Source organism: Vulpes lagopus, chromosome X, assembly GCF_018345385.1.
Source record: "Vulpes lagopus strain Blue_001 chromosome X, ASM1834538v1, whole genome shotgun sequence".
NCBI classification, from domain to species: Eukaryota; Metazoa; Chordata; class Mammalia; order Carnivora; family Canidae; genus Vulpes; species Vulpes lagopus.
In genome coordinates, this window is record NC_054848.1 from 81,958,251 (window position 1) to 81,977,485 (window position 19,235).

General features: G+C 34.5%; 1 protein-coding gene across 3 annotated transcripts in view; it reads left to right on the forward strand.

Annotated features, from left to right (window-relative positions):
- COL4A5 (collagen type IV alpha 5 chain) overlaps positions 1 to 19,235 on the forward strand; it is a 273,463-nt gene that overhangs the window by 144,300 nt on the left and 109,928 nt on the right. For all 3 annotated transcript variants that reach the window (XM_041740856.1, XM_041740857.1, XM_041740858.1), the window contains exons 5-17: positions 3,735 to 3,779; positions 3,863 to 3,925; positions 6,204 to 6,257; positions 6,605 to 6,631; positions 9,468 to 9,548; positions 12,061 to 12,123; positions 14,161 to 14,196; positions 14,286 to 14,327; positions 14,487 to 14,579; positions 16,170 to 16,223; positions 16,322 to 16,378; positions 16,629 to 16,673; positions 18,618 to 18,671. In XM_041740856.1, the coding sequence (XP_041596790.1) occupies positions 3,735 to 3,779; positions 3,863 to 3,925; positions 6,204 to 6,257; positions 6,605 to 6,631; positions 9,468 to 9,548; positions 12,061 to 12,123; positions 14,161 to 14,196; positions 14,286 to 14,327; positions 14,487 to 14,579; positions 16,170 to 16,223; positions 16,322 to 16,378; positions 16,629 to 16,673; positions 18,618 to 18,671 (714 nt within the window). The remainder of the gene's footprint in view (positions 1 to 3,734; positions 3,780 to 3,862; positions 3,926 to 6,203; positions 6,258 to 6,604; positions 6,632 to 9,467; positions 9,549 to 12,060; positions 12,124 to 14,160; positions 14,197 to 14,285; positions 14,328 to 14,486; positions 14,580 to 16,169; positions 16,224 to 16,321; positions 16,379 to 16,628; positions 16,674 to 18,617; positions 18,672 to 19,235) is intronic.

Below are 19,235 nucleotides of genomic sequence, written 5' to 3' on the forward strand. Positions count from 1 at the left end.
TGGTAGTTATCTTTATATATCCAGATATCTATTTAAACTAATTTAAGAAGGTTTTAAATTAGTTTATAGATAAGAAGTCCAAAAGTGCTAAATTCTAACAATTTGTTAGTCTATTACAAATAGGTATCATACAAATTATTTTCAATCAGAACTTCCCAACCATGTGACCATCTCAGTCCTCTGGGTTCAGAGGGCCAATTACTTCACATTATATACCCTTCCCAGTATACCACATACAAATATTATAATTTTCTTTGTGTATTTTGAAGAGAGCCAGTTTGGGAAGCACTAATTTAAACCACTATAGTAAAATGTAGCTACTTTGGAAGTATACAACATCTTCTCATTTCTAAGGTGTATAATATTTTCATTTTAATGTTCTGAAAACCAGGATTTGTCTCAAAATGGAAGTGCACATTTAGTGTAATTTTTCTGAAAAGCTTTTAGGTTGATCTATATCTTTCAATGTGTTTTATAATTGGGAGGGAACTAGAGTTTAAAAATAATCCTGGCTTTTGAAAAATCATATTTAACTTTTCTGAGCCTCAGTTTCTTCATTTGTTATATTAGAGAGTCAAGCAATACAATCTCCCGGGTGCCTTTTAGCTCTAAAATTCTGTGTTCATAGATTGATGAGACTCCTTAATACAAGTATAAAATATACAAGTGATGACAAATCATGTTTATTTGTGTGACAGAGTTAAACATTGTAATCCCTTGATCTCCAGAAATTTAGTAGATGTAAAAATTTTACATAAACATTAAAAACACTCTGTTTGCTATATACTTCTTAACAACATGTAGCTTACATGTACTACTCACACCTGGTATTTTTAGGGACCTGGAGATGCAGGAAAGAAACTCAAAACCCTTGGTTTTATTAGCACATGTCTTTATGTTATTTTGTAATAAATGGATATCAATATATTGTTAAAGCTTTCATAAGAATCATAATGTATCTCATAATAGCTATAACTACCATTAACTAGGTTGCAAAGACTGCTGAGACTAAAAAAAATGTCCATTCTCTCAATTCCTATTTGCAAGTGTCTGGGAATGCCTCAACTAGAACTTCAGAAGTACCTAGGAATAGGTAGCCTGATAGTTCCAGCATCTTTATGTCTCAGCCCAGAGGAAACTCTTGACATGCAAATTTTAAAAGACTTATTATTTTGGAAGATTTTAAACATTCCTAAATTTACAGAGAATATAGTACAATGAAACCCCATGTATACATCATTCAGCTTCAAAGTTAACAACATTTTGACAAGTTTGTTTCATCTATACCCCACCACTATTTGGGGGGAATATTTTTAGGTAAATCCTTCATATCATTCATTTCACCAATGAATACTTCAATATGTCTCTCTAACTGATAGCCACTCTACCATTATAACACCTCAAAAAATTAGCAATCTTTCAGATATACCTTAAAACAGTCCTTATTCAGATTTCCACAATGGTGTCTTTTTACAATTGGTTTGTTCAAACCAGAATCCAAGCAAATTCCACATATTATTTACATTTGGTTGATGTGTTTCTCAAGCCTCTTCTATTATGCTATAGGAGAAACTGGGTCATTTGTATTGTACTGCATTCTACATTCTGTATCTGACTGTTTCTTCATAATGTCATTTAAATTGTTCCTCTGTCCTCCATATTTCCTACAGACTGGAGGTTGCCTTACAAGAGGCACTAGAGAACTTTCTGGGGATGTAGGAAGAGCTCTATACTTAAGATTTGTGCATTATACTGTATATAAATTATACTGCAAAAAATTAAAATTAAAAAGAATATACATAGTGCTACGTACTTACTATTGAATTACATCTTATGGCACAAATATCTGTTACCCCACTTTTTTTTATTTTGGGCTTTATCATTGGTCTCAGGTATATGATCTTAATTTTGCCATCAGAATTTCCCCATGAACTTTCACCTAATGGTTTAATATTCATTGATGATCATTGCCTAGGTCCATTTTTTGTTCAGAGTTGCAGAATGGTGATTTTTAAAATTTTATAAATCCTTCATTTATCAGGTAGAATTCTGATTTATTAGCTGGAATTCTAATAGGGTAATGAGTTAGTACACCAGCAACTTTGAATGATAGGAAGATTTTTAGAATTTGTTATCATTATAAACACATAGAATTTATGTGATGCAATCAGTTGTACTCATTATTCTTTTTGAAGCCAAAATTAACCTGTTATTGGCTTATGGGAGCCCTTGTAAATTGGCCCCCATCCTGTGTTCTTTTGACAAAACTTTATCGATCTTTGAAAACTTCCTTTCTCACAAAAGACTCATCAGGCTTGTCTTGTACATTCCCTCTCCAGATCTGAAATTGGCCATACATCTGATTCTAGGTTCTTTTTTTTGTGATTTAAGTACCATAGTCTAATGTTAGGGGTTTTCATAGCTACTGGTAGTCAATTGTTTTGATGTCTTTCAGTTGACAGAATTTGAAAATACAGATTTTTTTAAGAGAAAAAATATCATGAGTTTATATTACTTCCAATTGAAATTTAAAATCAAAAGAGGTTTGTATGTTTACTCTCTCTCTTCCCTGCCTCCTATCCCTCCCTACACTGAAAATCTTGATTCTTAATGACATTAATATAATTTGTCATGTTCTTTATCCTACAGTTTACCCGTGATAGCTTCAAAATAGCAATTTGCAAGTGAACAAAACAATTTCAATATTAATAGTAATAATAAAATTCTTAAATGCCATTATTATCTTTTTTTACCTCTTCTTAATTTTTAATTATTTAAAATATTTACATTGTTCTCTAACAGCAGTATGGTCAGAGATGCTTCCCATCCATTCTTGGTATCCCCCTATTTTTGTTTTGTATCACTCCCCTTCTTATAAAAGTGTAATATAATATATTCACTGCTTACATTTTGTTCCTTTTACTTAACTTTATGTCCTACAGATTACTACATATTTCAGTACACAGATATTTTTCTCATTCTTTTAAAGGGCTGTATAGGTTTACATTATGTGGATGTACCATAATTTATTTAGACATGTCCCTATTGTTTCTAGTGTTTACCTGTAATTGTGGTTATATGGTCTTTAGTTATAACAATGCTGCAGCCAATAACCTTGAAATTCAGATTTTGTTTCATAATTTCTAGTGTACCTTTGGAATAGGTTCTTAGAAACGAGTTGCTTCAAAGGGTAAAAATATGTAATTTTGCTAGATATTTCAAATTTCTGTCTATGGTGTTTGAATCTCATTAGCTGTGTACAAGAGTACATTTTTCCTAGAGCCTCACCTATAGAGAATATTGTCAAACTTGTATTTTGCCAATTCTGACAGGAAAATTTGATTGAAGAATTTTTGGAGTGATCACATTTATGTTCTCAGGAGCAGATATATTTGCCACTTACCCATCCCCTGCTAAATTCAGTATTCATTACAGACCTGGGAGAACCACTTTATCTTTTAGGAAAGGCCACTTCCACTAATTTTCCTGCTTCTGCTAAGTGCAATGAAGATAGTGCTCCCTCCAATAGGAGTTTCTTCTATAGTTTCCTATAAAAGAGATTTAAACACGTGTTGTGGGAGGTTTTTTTCTATAGAGAGAATGCTTGGTAATAATCAATGAGACACATTTGTCCATTGATATTCTAAATGTAATTTTCATAATTCTCTTATGTAGGATATAATTTTATTCTCACTGATTATTGTTTGATTCAAGGAGTTTATTTCTCATTATAGGGTCCTCCTGGACTTCCTGGATTTCCAGGGACACCGGGTCTTCCTGTAAGTAGAATTTGGCTTTAATTGAAAATTCCTTAAAAAGTAATCAAAGAAATATTATACATGTGTTATATCCTTTTTCAAAGGGAATGCCAGGCCATGATGGGGCCCCAGGACCTCAAGGTATCCCTGGATGCAATGGAACCAAGGTGAGATTTTTTTCAACTTAATCTTAGGCAATATGCTTGATAATAATAGATTTTAAAATTTAAACAAATCAATATGAAGAACGTTAGAGATATAGTAGCTTCGTGTCTAAGAGACACATAGAATATGTTCTGAGTTAACACTTTCAATATATTTAAAAGATCAATGATTCTTTAAACGTGTAATCAGCTGGGATATGCGTTGGATTGAAGGTTATTTATTAAATCCTATTTTGATTTTAGTGTAAAGTAGGATGAAAGTTAAAAGGAATTAGGATGTATATGTTTCAAATATTACATCAGTTGTTAAGAGTAATACTTATGAATGTCATTCATTAGCTTTGCCCTTTCTAAAACTAGGTTCAATGTAAGTTTTCAAAAAGTTATGTTTTTGAAATTTTTTTACCTTGCCTAATAGCTTCTTAAGAAAAATCTTAAAAATCTACTTGTAATACAGGACATTAATTTTTACTATATACTGTTAGTATGAAAATGGAAACTTTTCTCCATCAGCAAAAATGATTAATTTAACAGTTTTAAAAAAATAAAACTTTACACATGAAAAATTTTTTCCCGGCCCAGTTTTCTTGTCTTTCATCAACCCTTTGCATTTATTATAAAGTGATAGCAAGGAAAAAAAGATGAGGAAAATTTACTTTTTTGACTGTTTATCCTAGCCTCTGTTCTTATTCCTTCACTTTTCTCCTTTTCCTATCTATTAATGCAATATGTTATTATATGTTATTATTTTCTGTATATCCTTTTGGTGTTTTCCATTCAACACATGATATTCTGTGAAACTGTTCATGAAATATCTAAAATCCATCTAACTAATGGCATGTATCAGATTTTATATTAGTATATATATTTAAAATAACTTGAACAAACTATTTTGTATTATGAAGGCTATATATTTCGTGTTAATTATTGTACTATATTCTTTATGACAATAAAATTATTTTAACCTCCATTATTTCTCCAGGTCAGTGTGACCCTTGCCAACAACAAGTTTTTTACCTTCGATTTGTGAGGCTTACTTGAGTTCTTCATTTCAGCTGGGGCAGACTTCTAGTGATAGGACCAATGTGGAGTAGTTTGCCTGGAACATTGCGTTTTAATGTGGGCAACATTCTTGTGCCTATTCTGGTTATTTGTTTATTTATTTGCCAGCATGCCTTAAGCAACAAAAAGACCACTAGCCAAAGTTTTAAATTTGAAGACCAACGTATCCACAATGTGTATAGTATGCCATATGATGGAAGGGATCTTTTTCTTTCTTTTTGTAAAGCAGCACCTTAGCAGATCTCATGATTAGTTTATATTTGAGGCCCCCAATTATGTGAGCATCAACTTTTTGAATGGGATTTATTATGTATACTTTCAGATTAAATATTTTTAAAAAATATTTCTTACTATGTAACTAATAGAATGAGCCCTAGAAATGGAATCAGAATATATGTGTTCTTTTGTTTTCTGTCTTCTAAACCTGATATACAAGACTATATCCTTTCTCTCTGGGCCTATTTTTTCCATATGTAAAAAGTGATGGAGACAGGAGTACTGGACAAAACAACTCAAAGACACACAGCTGCAATAATCATACTCTTTCAAGCTTCTGACATGGATATCTCTAGGATTACTATGGCATGTAGGTATTAGGAGGTTGCATTGGGGTTCTTCTGCAGCAATTTTAGCCTTTGTTTTCTAGACCAAATGTCCATATTGGTATTTTACAATAGTGAGTGAGAAAAATTGGGTACCTAGAAAAACATAATGACCTGCAGTTGCTAGAACTATTGCTATTATTGTCCTCTTGGTGATATTAATGGCATTCTTTCTTACCATCTTTTCCTCTTTATAAAAATAATTTAAAATAGTTTACAATAAAAGAAAAATGCAATAGGGCAGTTAAAATAAGAATCTATATAATGCATGGGCAGGGAATTGAGACAAATCATTAACTATTAAATGTGATGATGACCAGGAATCTATGGTGTGATTGCCTCAAAATGAATTTGTCAGAAGAAAATGACTGGGATAGAAGAGTTTTTTCTTTATTTCTGATTAGGATTGATGACTAGGGTTAAAGGCATCTTAGAAGGCTGAATTGGTATGGGCAGTTGATATTGAAATAATTGGAAAGTGAAGGCTAATGAATTTTTGGCAACCTGGCAAGTTTCAGAATGGCTTTTACAGAAATCTTTTCAATAAGTTATCGTTTGTTGGTATACCTATGCTTTGTTTCTTGTTCTTCCAAACTCTTATTTTTAACTCCTTCTAGGGAGAACGTGGATTTCCAGGCAGTCCTGGTTTTCCTGGTCTACAGGGTCCTCCGGTAAGTTATACAGTTGGGATTATAATGAATACAGGAATTGACAGAAGAAGCAGAAGTGTAGAAAGTGAGCTCAGTGCATTCATGTGGAGCAAAGTAGTACATCTTAAACTAGTAAACTATAAAAATATTTTTTTAAAAAAAGAAGTCGGTAGTATGGCTCTGTGCTGGGTAAAAGCAAGGATTCTATTGTATTTAATATAAATGTCATCTCTAAGTATCCTAAGATACTTTTTACTTAGAATGACCCTACAGTAGTCTATATAATTGACTCCATTTAGAAAGCAGTGTGTTGTTTTGCTTTCAACCCTCTCATATATATAAAATAATATTTTTCTTTTTAATAATAGGGACCTCCTGGGATCCCAGGTATGAAGGTAAGCATCTCATGCTAGGAAAGTAAACATTTTGAATAAGATATTTGGAAAACTTGCAACTTTGATCAGATAATGTCTCTGAATTCTGCCTTAAAATAGATACTTCCAGAAGTTGTGCAGGTACCCACAAGTCTTCCTTAAGTAATCTCCTTTATGCCCATGGCTTTAAGTATCTTCTATGTGCTGATATGTTTGTAAATATGCATATAAGATTCAAGTTTCTTTTTTCTTTGAAGATTTTATTAGAGAGAGAGAGAGAGAGACAGAGAGAGAGAGACAGAGAGAGAATGAGCAGGGAGTGAGGTAGAAGGAGAGGCAGATTCCCTGCTGAGTAGAGAGCCTAACTTGACTGGGCGATGCTCAATCCCAGGACCCTGAGATCATGACCTGAGCCAAAATCAGATGCTCAACCTACTAAGCCATCAAGATGCTTCTCAAGTTTCTTTTCTAATACTTTCAGTTCCCATTATATTTTGATATAGTTGGCCATCTGATACCTCTAGAAATACTTTTTTTCCCTGACTTCTGTGACACTACCTTTTCATGATTTTTATTCTATCTGGTCACCCAGTCTCCTATACAAGCAGGTATGAGGACACAGTTCTGACCCTTTTTTCTCTTCTATGCCTAGCAAAATTGTTATAGCTCATGGTATTGTTTACTGTCCAACTACTGAATACCTGTATTTATATCTCTAAAATAGACTTTTCTTCTGAGTTAAATGCATGTATTAAACTGCCTCCCTGACATCTCTACTCAGATATCTCTGAGGCATTCAGATTAACATGTTCAAAGTTAACCCAGACCCCTAAAAACTTAGAGTTAGCATTTATATCTTCTACCCCTTCACACACCTCCTCACTCCATTCTGTCACTAATACTGTGAGTTTTGCTTATAAAATTATCTTAAAATCATCCACTTTCTCCATATCCACTGCCACCACACTAACCATAATGTCTCATCTGGACTATTGTAATAGCTTCTTCTAAATAAGTCTTTTTTTCTTCACTACTATCTCCTCACCTCCCAGCCTGACTTATTCTAGATTAAGTAGCCAAGAATGATCTTTTAAAAACATAAATCTAATTTAATATCACTGTTTATAAACTTTCAAGGGCTTCCCACTTCACCTAAGATAAAGTCCACATTCTCTTTCAAGGCCTGTAAGACCTGCATATTTTGGTCCATGCCTACATTTCCATTTGACCATTTTAACCATTTAATAAAGATATAAAGGAAGGGAAAAGAAATGTTGGGAAATATCAGGAAGGGAGACAGAACATAAAGACTCCTAACTCGGGGAAACGAACTGGGGGTGGTGGAAGGGGAGGAGGGCGGGTGTTGGAGGGGAATGGGTGACGGGCACTGAGAGGGGCACTTGACGGGAGGAGCACTGGGTGTTTTTCTGTATGTTGGTAAATTGAACACCAATAAAAATTAATTAAAAAAAATAATAAAGATAGAGTCACAAGGTTGTGGAGCCATCACTGCCTCTTAGTTCCAGAACTTTCCCATCACCCCAAATAGAAAACCCATACCCATTAGTAGTCACTCCCTGTCTCCTCCTTCCTCCAGCCCCTGGAGCCGTGGATCTACTTTCTGCCTGTATGGATTGGCCTACTTTGATATTTAATAGAAGTAGAATCATACAATATGTGACCTTTTGTGTTTGGCTTCTTTCGTTGAGTATATTGTTTTAAGGTTCATCCATGGATCGACTTCATTCTTTACTGTTTAAGGTTCATCCACTTCATTCCTTTCTGTGGCTAAAGAATACTCCATTGCATGGATATTCCACATTGTGTTGGTCCAGACTTATCTTTAAACCACTTTTCCCTTGGCTTGCTGATCACACTGGTCTGAATTAAGTTATTTGAATGTACCAAACTCTTCATTTTTTGGATCCTTTGTATATGTTACTTCAACTACCTACTACTCTTTTTTTAAAGATTTTATTTATTTATTCATGAGAAACACAGAGAGAGAGGCAGAGACATAGTCAGAGGGAGAAGCAGTATCCCTGCAAGGAGCCTAATGTGGGACTCCATCCCAGGACCTGGGATCATGCTCTGAGCTAAAGGCAGATGCTAAACCACTGAGCTACCCAGGTGTCTCTAACTACCGACTACTCTTAACCCATTTTTACCTGGCTGACTCATTATCTTTTAAATCTCAGCCTGAATGTTGCCTTCATGGATTGCCTTTTTTGACTACCCAAACTAATTCCTCCACTATTTCTTTTTTTAACTGAAATATATTTGATGTAAAGCATTGTATAAATTTAAGGTATTTAACATGTTACTTTGATATATTTATATATTATGATTGCCATTGTAACAATAATTAGCACCTCTATCATGTCATATAATTATCACTTCTTTTTAGTCTTCCACTATTTATCATGTACCGTGTTGCTTTTCTCCATAGCTTTTAACAGAACCTTTTGTTGTCTTACTTGTTTACATGTTATAATCTGCATTTCAAACCCAGTACATTGTTAGCACAATGAGGACAGAGGCCTTGTTTATCTCCTTCACTGCTGAGTATCCAGAGCCTAACACAGTTCTTGGCAAATAGTAATATTTAATAACTGGTTTTTAATGAATGAGTAATGGAAGGTACCACAGTCTCTTAATAAATCGATTGTAATTCAGTGTATTGTGGCCATTTCCCCATTTCCCTTTAAAAGGTAAATTTATTCATGGTAATTACTGAGCTCTCCTAATCTTTAGGACACTTATGTGACAGATTTAATTCTGAGATCATTTTTTGTGCACTTGACTATTTTGTGTGTCATAACTGTAACTTAAAAGTTCCACTGATGATTTCTTTCAGGGAGAACCAGGTAGTATAATTATGTCATCACTGCCAGGACCAAAGGGTAATCCAGGATATCCAGGTCCTCCTGGAATACAAGTAAGCATCCAGTGATTTTCTTCTTTACTATATTGATTAAATCAGATCACAGCATCACCTTTTTCCCATCAGCTTTTTAATATGCTCTATTTTAGTTACAGAAATTATTATTTGAAGTTTGATAGACATTGCAGGTACCTCATACCTGAAAATAAAAGCAGTCTGGACCAGGAAGAATTTACAAAGGACTTCTTTGTTCTTTTATCTTTCTATCTAGTTTCCATGGAAATTTTTGTTTTGGGGTTTGGCAGTAGAAATATGCTTCTATATTCTTATTCTTGTGCTATGAGGATTAGTAGGTGGTAGGAGTAGTCATGATAATTGTAAATAGTCTGATTAAAAATAAAAATTGAAGGTCTCCCATTTAATATATTAGAAGACATCATTTGTAACACTGTTAGTTATGTATAACATATGGATATATTTTGAAGGCTGAGGGAATAAAATTTATGCATGGTGAACATCAGGTATAATCTTAAGAAAAAAAGTTATGTTAGTCTGTAGATAACATCCCTAGAGACAGCATTATCTGTTGATCAGGTAGTCAATTTCTTGAAGTTTATATTTCACAAAGATTGATCCCTTTGCCAAAAAAAAATCAGTAGTTTCTAGTATTTGACGACTAAGGTGCAATGTTGGGGAATTTTTTATTAACTACCAACTCATTCCATGCTTGATAACACCCATCCATTTGTTCTTAAGTACTCTTTTTAAAAAATATTTTATTTTTTTATTCATGAGAGATGCAGAGAGAGAGAGAGAGAGAGAGAGAGAGAGAGAGAGGCGGAGACACAGACACAGGCAGAGGAAGAAGCAGGCTCCATGCAAGGAGCCCAAGGTGGGACTCGATCCCAGGACTCCAGGATCACCCCCTGGGCCAAAGGCAGGCGCTAAACCACTGAGCCACCCAGGTGTCCCCTTAAGTACTCTTAATCTTGCCCTTTATCCCTTATAATTTGTAGTTATGTAGTATTTGAAAATGCAGCAGAATACATGCAAAATATATGTATGTTTTGAAGCATAGCTATCAATTGAACACTTATGGATCCAAAATACCATTTAAGAAGTAGAACATTTCAAATAATTTTGAATCAACTTGGGGTTTCCTTGGCAGTCACATCCTTCTGCATTCTACCAAGATAATAAGTACCATTTTGAGTTTTCTATTGCTTCTTATACTTTTGTTATATATACATGTATCTCTAAACCAGAGTTTTTAATTTTGCTTTTAAAATAACATAACATTTATGTAGTTTTCTACTTAATTTATTAAGATACATCCATATTCTTGCATGTGGCTGTAGTTCATTCAGTTTTACTTCTATATAACATTCCATTGTGTGAACATACTACATACTACAGTTTGTTTCTCTGATCTCCTATTATTGAATATTTGGTTGTTTTTAATATTTTAATTACAAAATAATGCAGGATTTATACCTAGATAGAGAATTGCTGGATTTCATTGATGTCAAATTTTTAGCTTTTTAAGATGCCAAATTGGGTGCCAAAATAGTTGCATCATTTCCTTGTCTGTTGTCCCAGTTATTCTCACTTTCTTCTTTGTCTATACTCTTATTTATTTTAATTTAATTTAATTATTTTTTGTATCTTTTAAAATTAAAATTTTTTTTCTGGTATAATTAACGTACATTATATTAGTTCCAGGTGTACAATATAATGATTTCACAATTCTGTACATTATTCAGTGTTCATCACAATAAGTGCACTCTTGATCCCCTTCACTTATTTCACCCATTTCATCTATCTCCCCTCTGGCACCACCAGTTTGTTTGCTTTATGTAAGAATCTGTTCTTTTTTTTATTGTTTCCTTAATTTGTTTGTTTTGATTCTTAAATTCCACATATGACTGAAATCCTATGGTATTTATCTTTGACCTGACTTATTTCACTTAGCACTATTCCCTCTAGATCGATCTGAGTTGCAAATGGCAAGATTTCATTCTTTTTTATGGCTGATATTCCATTGTGGTGTGTGTGTGTGTGTACACACCACATCTTCTTTATCCATTCGTCTATGGATGGACATGTGAGTTACTTCCATGTCTTGGCTATTATAAATAATGCTACAATAAACACAGGGGTGCATATACCTTTTCAAATTAGGGTTTTCATTTTCTTTGGATAAATACGTAGTTTTTACTTTAGAGAAGCCACTTTTCACTTCTACCATAAAAGCTCCACTAAATGCCCATCTTTATAATTTTATTTTGTAAAACTTCCTTACTATGTATTTGTCCTACATTTGTTACCTACCACTGTAAAACATAAGTTTTCTAAAAGCTGTAGCCATTCTTTTTAGTTAAATTTCTTTATAGTTACTTAATCCTTTTATTCTTATACATTTTAAAATTCTGTTTATAATACTGCAGAATTGTAGAATTGTGTAACCAAATTTGGCAATTGCTTAAGTTAAAATTTCATTCATTTAGTTCTTTGTGTGATAGAGTGAGAGGTTTTTTTTTTTAATCCTTCTCTTCCTTTATAACAGGGCCCAGCTGGTCCCACTGGTTTACCAGGGCCAATTGGTCCCCCAGGACCACCAGGTTTGATGGTAAGCTTGCTTCTATAATTGTATTTCTCTTACTTGAAAAAAATTCAGGAATAGTAATATTATTTCTACTACTTGAAAGTATAATACATTTTCAATGTTTACAATCTATATATTTTTATATTTTTATTTTTTTAAGATTTATTTATTTTTATTTATGATGGGGGGGCAGAGACACAGGAGGAGGGAGAAGCAAGCCGCATGTCGGGAGCCCAACGCGGGACTCGATCCCGGAACCCCAGGATTGCTCCTTAGGCCAAAGGCAGGAGCCAAACCGCTCAGCAACCCAGGGATTCCCCCTATATTTTTTATTTTTATTTTTTAAAGATTATTTATTTATTTGACAGGGGGAGCACATGTGCACAAGTGGGGTGAGGGGCAGAGGTAGAGGGAGAAGCAGACTTCCTGCTGAGCAGGGAGCCTGACTCCCAGGAGTCCAGTATCCTGACCTGAGCCCAAGGCAGATATTTAATGGAATGAGCCACCCAGGCATCCCTATATCTATTTTTTTATTTACAGTATATTTTACAATGCTATGGTGAACAAAATATGTGCTAAGTAATAGCTTCATTTTATAGATGGAGGAGAATGAGGTACACAAAAAGAAAGATTTAAAACAAAATATTGTGTTGGTTATCTCTTGATGTGTCAGTGTTGAAGTTGATCCTGGCCGTTGCATAAAGTCTTTTAAGGCAGTTCTCTAGTCACTTTATGAAACATGTTTCTTCAAACTGCAGTTTTCTGTTTAAGAAGAACAAAAGCAGGTATTCACAATAATATATTGTCTCCCGTTTCTAAGGGGCCACCATGTGACAAAACAGTAGGGTTGGTGAGGGTAGTGAATCAATCTGCAATGGGATAAGGATTTTTGTACTTCAGGGAAGAAGCAAAAACTTCTAAAGACTTTGACTGTGTAGCCAGTTCTCTTACTTTACTACTTTTATAGTCACTCATATTTTCTACTGTAATTAAATTCTGAGTATTTTTGCCCCTGAAATGCTTAGATTTCATTCAAGTCATGTTTTGGACTTAGAGGTTTGCTATTGCCCTCTTTAAAAAGCAGAAAACTGTACTTCAGTCAAAGTAATTTCTCATGTGCCACTCTATCTCTCATCTACCATATATTTAAGTGACAGTTTTCATTATACCTTTAGATATTGTACAGTTTTGCTTGTGACGATTGGTCCTCTATTCTTGAATGAAGGAAATAACATTTGGTAAATACTAAAAGAATCTACCAGAAAAGATCGTGATTTCTGCTTTCCTGGAAATATCTACAAGAGGATTAGAAATAGAAAACCCTTTTGTTTAGTCTATTTTAGTTGTAGATGTCCTGCAAAGCATGAGATTCTGGACTATCGCACTTTTTCCTAATTTTGTTGTTACATCAGACTACCCTAGGTGTGTTGTTACATCTTAAATTTCCTCAACTCTTGTGGCTATATAACTGATTCACTCAGCACTTTGGAATGTTCCTTCAATTAACCCTGATTCAAAATGTGAAGCAAAGTCTTAGAAATGCCACCAGGGTACAATGTGTAAATAAATAGATGCATTGAGATCAAAGACTTGATATACTTGGGCAAACAAATGCCTATATAACTTTTCAAGCCTTGAAACACTCTCATACAGAGTCAGGTCACATAAAAATAAAACTGAACTAAAAAAGTAAACACATGTTTTTTAGAGCTAGAGTGTTAATTGCTTTATGATACCTAAATTATTTACCTATAATTCTGATATGAGAAATTTGATGTTTGTTGGGATTAACTCTTGTATTGATTTTTGGTACTGGTATCACCCCTCTGCCTCTATTCATCCTTGCTTTTTTTCCCCTGTATGCTGTCACAGAAGTCTCCACATTCATCTAGTTTGTTAAAATCAATTCAGATGTGAGAAAAAAACAGGAAAATATTATTTTGAGGGGATTTTTTCAGTTCTTGCTTTTTGTGAAACCAAATAATTTTTTGGAAACCGAATAATTTTTAAATAAACTTATTAGTGTATCCCTGTTTCCTTTTCTGTGTCTTCTATTCTTAGGGCCCTCCTGGTCCACCAGGACTTCCAGGACCAAAGGTAATTTTCTTTTTCTTTATATTTTTTATTTGGTGTGACTTCTTTTTGTTAGTGTCAATGAGATTTTAAACTAAAACCTCTCTCTTCAGGGGAATATGGGCTTAAATTTCCAGGGACCCAAAGGTGAAAAGGTGAGTAAAGAAAAAAATTGATTATTCAGCCCTCAGTTTTTTCCTTTCCTTATCATTTGAACTCATATTTTTGGTCCTTGCAACTGACTTAGCTTATATTTTATATTATTGTCTGTGTAAACTATGAAATATTACTTACTTGTTAAATCTTGCAAACAGGGTGAGCAAGGTCTTCAGGGTCCCCCTGGTCCTCCTGGGCAGATCAGTGAACAGAAAAGACCAACTGATGTAGAGTTTCAGAAAGGAGATCAGGTGAGTATATAGAGAGGAAATCAATGAACATTTTGCTAAAAAGTGGCATTCCATTAAAATGCACTACAAGCTGCAATATAATTATATGTGAAGGTATTTTTAAAAATAACAAAGATTTGGGCAGCCCTGGTGGCTCAGCAGTTTAGTGCCACCTTCAGCCCAGGGCCGGTTTCCGGAGACCCGGAATCGAGTCCCATATCAGGCTCCCTGCATGGAGCCTGCTTCTCCCTCTGCCTGTATCTCTGCCTCTCTCTCTCTATGTCTCTCATTTATTTATAAATAAATAAAATCTTAAAAAAAAATAACAAAGATTTGAGGTAATTAAATTTTTCAAAGAGCCTTATTGAGATATAATTTACATGCCATACAATTCACCCATTTAAAGTATACAATTCCATTTTTTTTGGTATATTCACAGGGTAGTGAAACCATGACTATAATCTAATTTAAAACATTGTCATCAGCCACCCTCCAAAACCCCATACTTATTTGTTGTCACTCTTCATTTCTCTCCAAACTCTTAGCCTTAGGCAACCACTAATCTAATTTGGCTCTGTAGATTTGTCTACTCTGATCAATTCACATAAGTAGAATCATATGATATATGGTCTTCCGTGTCTGACTTCTTGTACTTAGTTTGTTTTCAGGTTTATCTATATTATAGCATGTATCAGTACTTCATTTCATTTTGTGGCTAAATAATGTTCCCTTGTATGAATATACCACGTATTATTTATCCATTTATCAGTTGATGGATATTTGGATTGTTTGCATTTTTGGCTGTTATGAATAATGCATTCATGTATGAAATTAGGTCATGGTAAGGTCTATTGTCATTGTCCTGATGACCGTCTTCTCTATATTTCACTGATATACACAGAGAAAGATGGTATTATTCTATAAACCCTTGTCATGTTTAGAAATAATTATCTGATACCTAGGGTAGATGAGATCATACATATCTTTTATAGCATAGTAGCCCACCTTGAACAAAGTGTGTACATTGTTGTTTCACTGAAATGCTAACTAGAAACTTAAGAATAAAGAACACATTGTACTGAAATTCTACCATCAATATGGATTGGGTCATCTCATTCTCTGCCAAAATGTATGTGTGTTATGTAACCCCTATATCTCCTAGTTTTAGGTATTCTTGCTTTTTTTAACAACATATCATTAAAGACTCCTAACTCTGGGAAACGAACTAGGGGTGGTGGAAGGGGAGGAGGGCGGGGGGTGGGGGTGAATGGGTGACGGGCACTGAGGGGGGCACTTGATGCGATGAGCACTGGGTGTTATTCTGTATGTTGGCAAATTGAACACCAATAAAAAATAAATTTATTATAAAAAATTTCCTTTTAAATGTTGTCTTTTTACTTATCTTAAAACTCAGCTTGTGCATACATTAGAAAATAACTGAAGAAAAGATAGCTCCAAATTCTTTAGCCCAGAAGATTTCAACTTTGAATTAGAAACATCACATCCTATTATCTTTGGTTATCCTGCATGAGTCTATAGTTCAGCTTGTTAAAAGCGTCTTTAGCTAGCTCTAGTATTAATGTTGCTTTCCTTTCCCCTGCTACTGCATAGGGACTTCCTGGTGACCGAGGGCCTCCTGGACCTCCAGGGATACGTGGTCCTCCAGTAAGTAACCTAAAATTCTTTAGTATCATTTAATGTAAATTGGTATTGATACATAGCACTCCATGAACCAGTGTAAAACTACTTTTGTGTGTGTACAGGGTCCTCCAGGTGGTATGAAAGGTGAGAAGGGTGAACAAGGAGAGCCTGGCAAAAGAGTAAGTGTTATGACTACTAATTTTCTTTGGAAAAGATTTTAAACGTTTGTGAGTGTGCTCATGTACTTTATTCTTTCCTCTTAAATCCTACTTTCTTTGTCTCAAAATGTAGTATCATTTATTTATTATAATATTGAAGTCTGAAATGTATACTTAATAATCCAAGGCAGGAATAAAGCTTGTTATATTCTTTAATCTCATACATCCTAAATAACAAATTTATATTCTTGCAATTATTTGAATCTTACAGGGTAAACCGGGCAAAGATGGAGAGAATGGCCAACCAGGAATTCCAGTGAGTAGATAAAGCTCATCCCCTCACCTAACCCCCCCAAATAGCAACACTTTTATGTGGTAGAGAGAAGCAGGATGGCAAACAGGCTCGGGGTTGGAAATAGTTACTATAAATGGAAGTGATACTTTCTCTTTTGAATATGAATTTCAAATTTCTTTGTTAAAAAAATGAAGTTCAGACCTTAAGTCCGATTTATTGAGATACAACTTGTATACAGTAAAATGGACCATTTTCAATGTAAAGTTCTATGTTTTGACAAACACAGTTGTAAAACCAGCTTTAAGGGCAGCCCGGGTGGCTCAGCAGTTTAGTGCCACCTTCAGCCCAGGGTGTGATCCTGGAGACCCCGGATCAAGTCCCAGGTCAGGCTCCATGCAGGGAGCCTGTGTCTCTGTTTCTCTCTCTCTCTCTCTCTCTCTCTCTCTCTCTCTCTCTCTCTCTCCTGTCTCTCATGAATAAATAAATCTTTAAAAAAAACTTTAAAATAAAAAAGTTCCATCACCCTCAAAAGTTCCCCCAGTATTTTGTATTCATTTTCTTCCCTCCCTACCATCCAAAGCCCTTGGCAACAATTGATCTGTTCTCCATCCCTATGATATTCCCTATTCTAGAATGTCATTTAAATGGAGTAATATTGTATATAGTTTTTTGATTCAGGATTCTTTCACATAGCATAATAATATTATGCTACTATAATAAATTGATAGTTCATTCCCTTTATTGCTGAGTAGTATTTGATTATAGAGATGTACCAAGATTTGTTTATACATTTATCCACTGGAGGATATTTTGGTTGTTTCTGATTTGGGCCATTATGAATAAAACTGCTTAAAACATTCACATACAATATTTTGTGTGAACATACATTTTTAAGATTGATTGATTTATGATAGAGAGAAAGAGAGAGAGAGGCAGAGACACAGGAGGAGGGAGAAGGAGGCTCCATGCTGGGAGCCTGACGTGGGACTCAATCCTGGGACTCCAGGATTGCACCTTGGGCCAAAGGCAGGCGCCAAACCACTGAGCCACCCAGGGATCCCCGAACATACATTTTTAAATAAAAGTTATGACAGATCATTCTAATTACTACAAAATAAAGAGGAAAATAAAAACCTACAAGGCTAGGAATATTATTCCAGGCAGACTCAGTAACAAGAGTATGCACAGAGATGTTAAAAGAGGTTTTCAAGGCCAGAAAATTTGATGACATTTTGGAGACCATTTTAAAGGGATAATTCTTAACAAAACTGGAATTTGGAACTAATAAAATCAGATAAATTGGTTTCCAGGTGATTTTGCTAAATAGTCCTCAATTTGTAAACTCTAGAATCACAAATTAATTTAACATTAAATAGTTTAAGGGGAGGTAAATTCAGGGCATTAGTTCCTGGCTTTTGGGGGAACAGTTGGTCTTTGTTTCATGATTTAGGCAGCTGTGATGGTCAATAATTTCCTCTGAGTGTTTTTGACAGATATCTTCAGTGGAAAGACTGACTGTTCTTTGTTTTCACTGGGAGAACTCAAGTCAGGTCAAATAAAGATAGTCACCAGACAAGTCAAATAATGACAACTGTTTGGGAATGGGTCTTTGAGAAAGCTCCAGCCCAGTTCTATCCCTTCCATTTGCTGTGAGTCTGCTGATTTTCACCTTGATTATGAGCTGTTGGGTTTTCAAGGATACCATAGAGCTGAGGAAGGGTGATAGGACTAAAGCAAGTTAAAATGCTACTAAGTTCTGTGTTCTTACCAAGATTCAGTCATTTTGTTTTCCCCAACAAATACTTCCTGGATTGCTACAACTCTCTGATTAATTTCTAGTGTTCTAAAAAAGTTGACTCTGACATTTTTGCCAATGTTCTTTGTCGCTTTTATGGAGGTGAGGATGTTTGGACTTCCTTACTCCACCATTTTTGCTGATGTCACCCTAATCTCTATGTTTTAAAGGGTTTACCTGGTGATCCTGGTTACCCTGGTGAACCAGGAAGGGATGGAGAAAAGGTAAGAATTTTAATACTTTGAAGTGACTGGTTTTATTCTAAACATAATCCTTTTCTCTCCCAAGGTTGAGTTCTAAATTAAAAAATTCTAAATAACTAGCTTTTGTATTCAAACTATACATTCTTTATTCATCTTTTGGTGTTGCTCCTTTTTCTTTTGTACCAGTTCCTCTAAATTTTCATTCATTGTCCTAAATCACAATCCATGTGGTGGAAATACATGAAGAATTGTTTAACTTTAGCATTTCAATTGTGAAAAGTTGGTGCTTTTATTTTGAGCATGTATCGGCAAGACTTTTATTCTCCAGAAAGTGGTTTCAGCACTATTTTAGTGAGGTCCTCATACTAAAAAGGCTTGTACCTGTGAATTTAGGATGTCTCCACTAAAAATTTCCATTCTCTGTGCAATTATTGTCTGAAAGGCTGTGGCTAACTTTTTGTCAATTTTTTTCATTTGGCTATACAGCCTGACTGGAAGTCACTTATTTAGTTATCTATTTTAAAAGTGAATTTGAAAGAATGTATGAAGCACACATTTCCCTTATTTATAGCAGAGCACAAAATA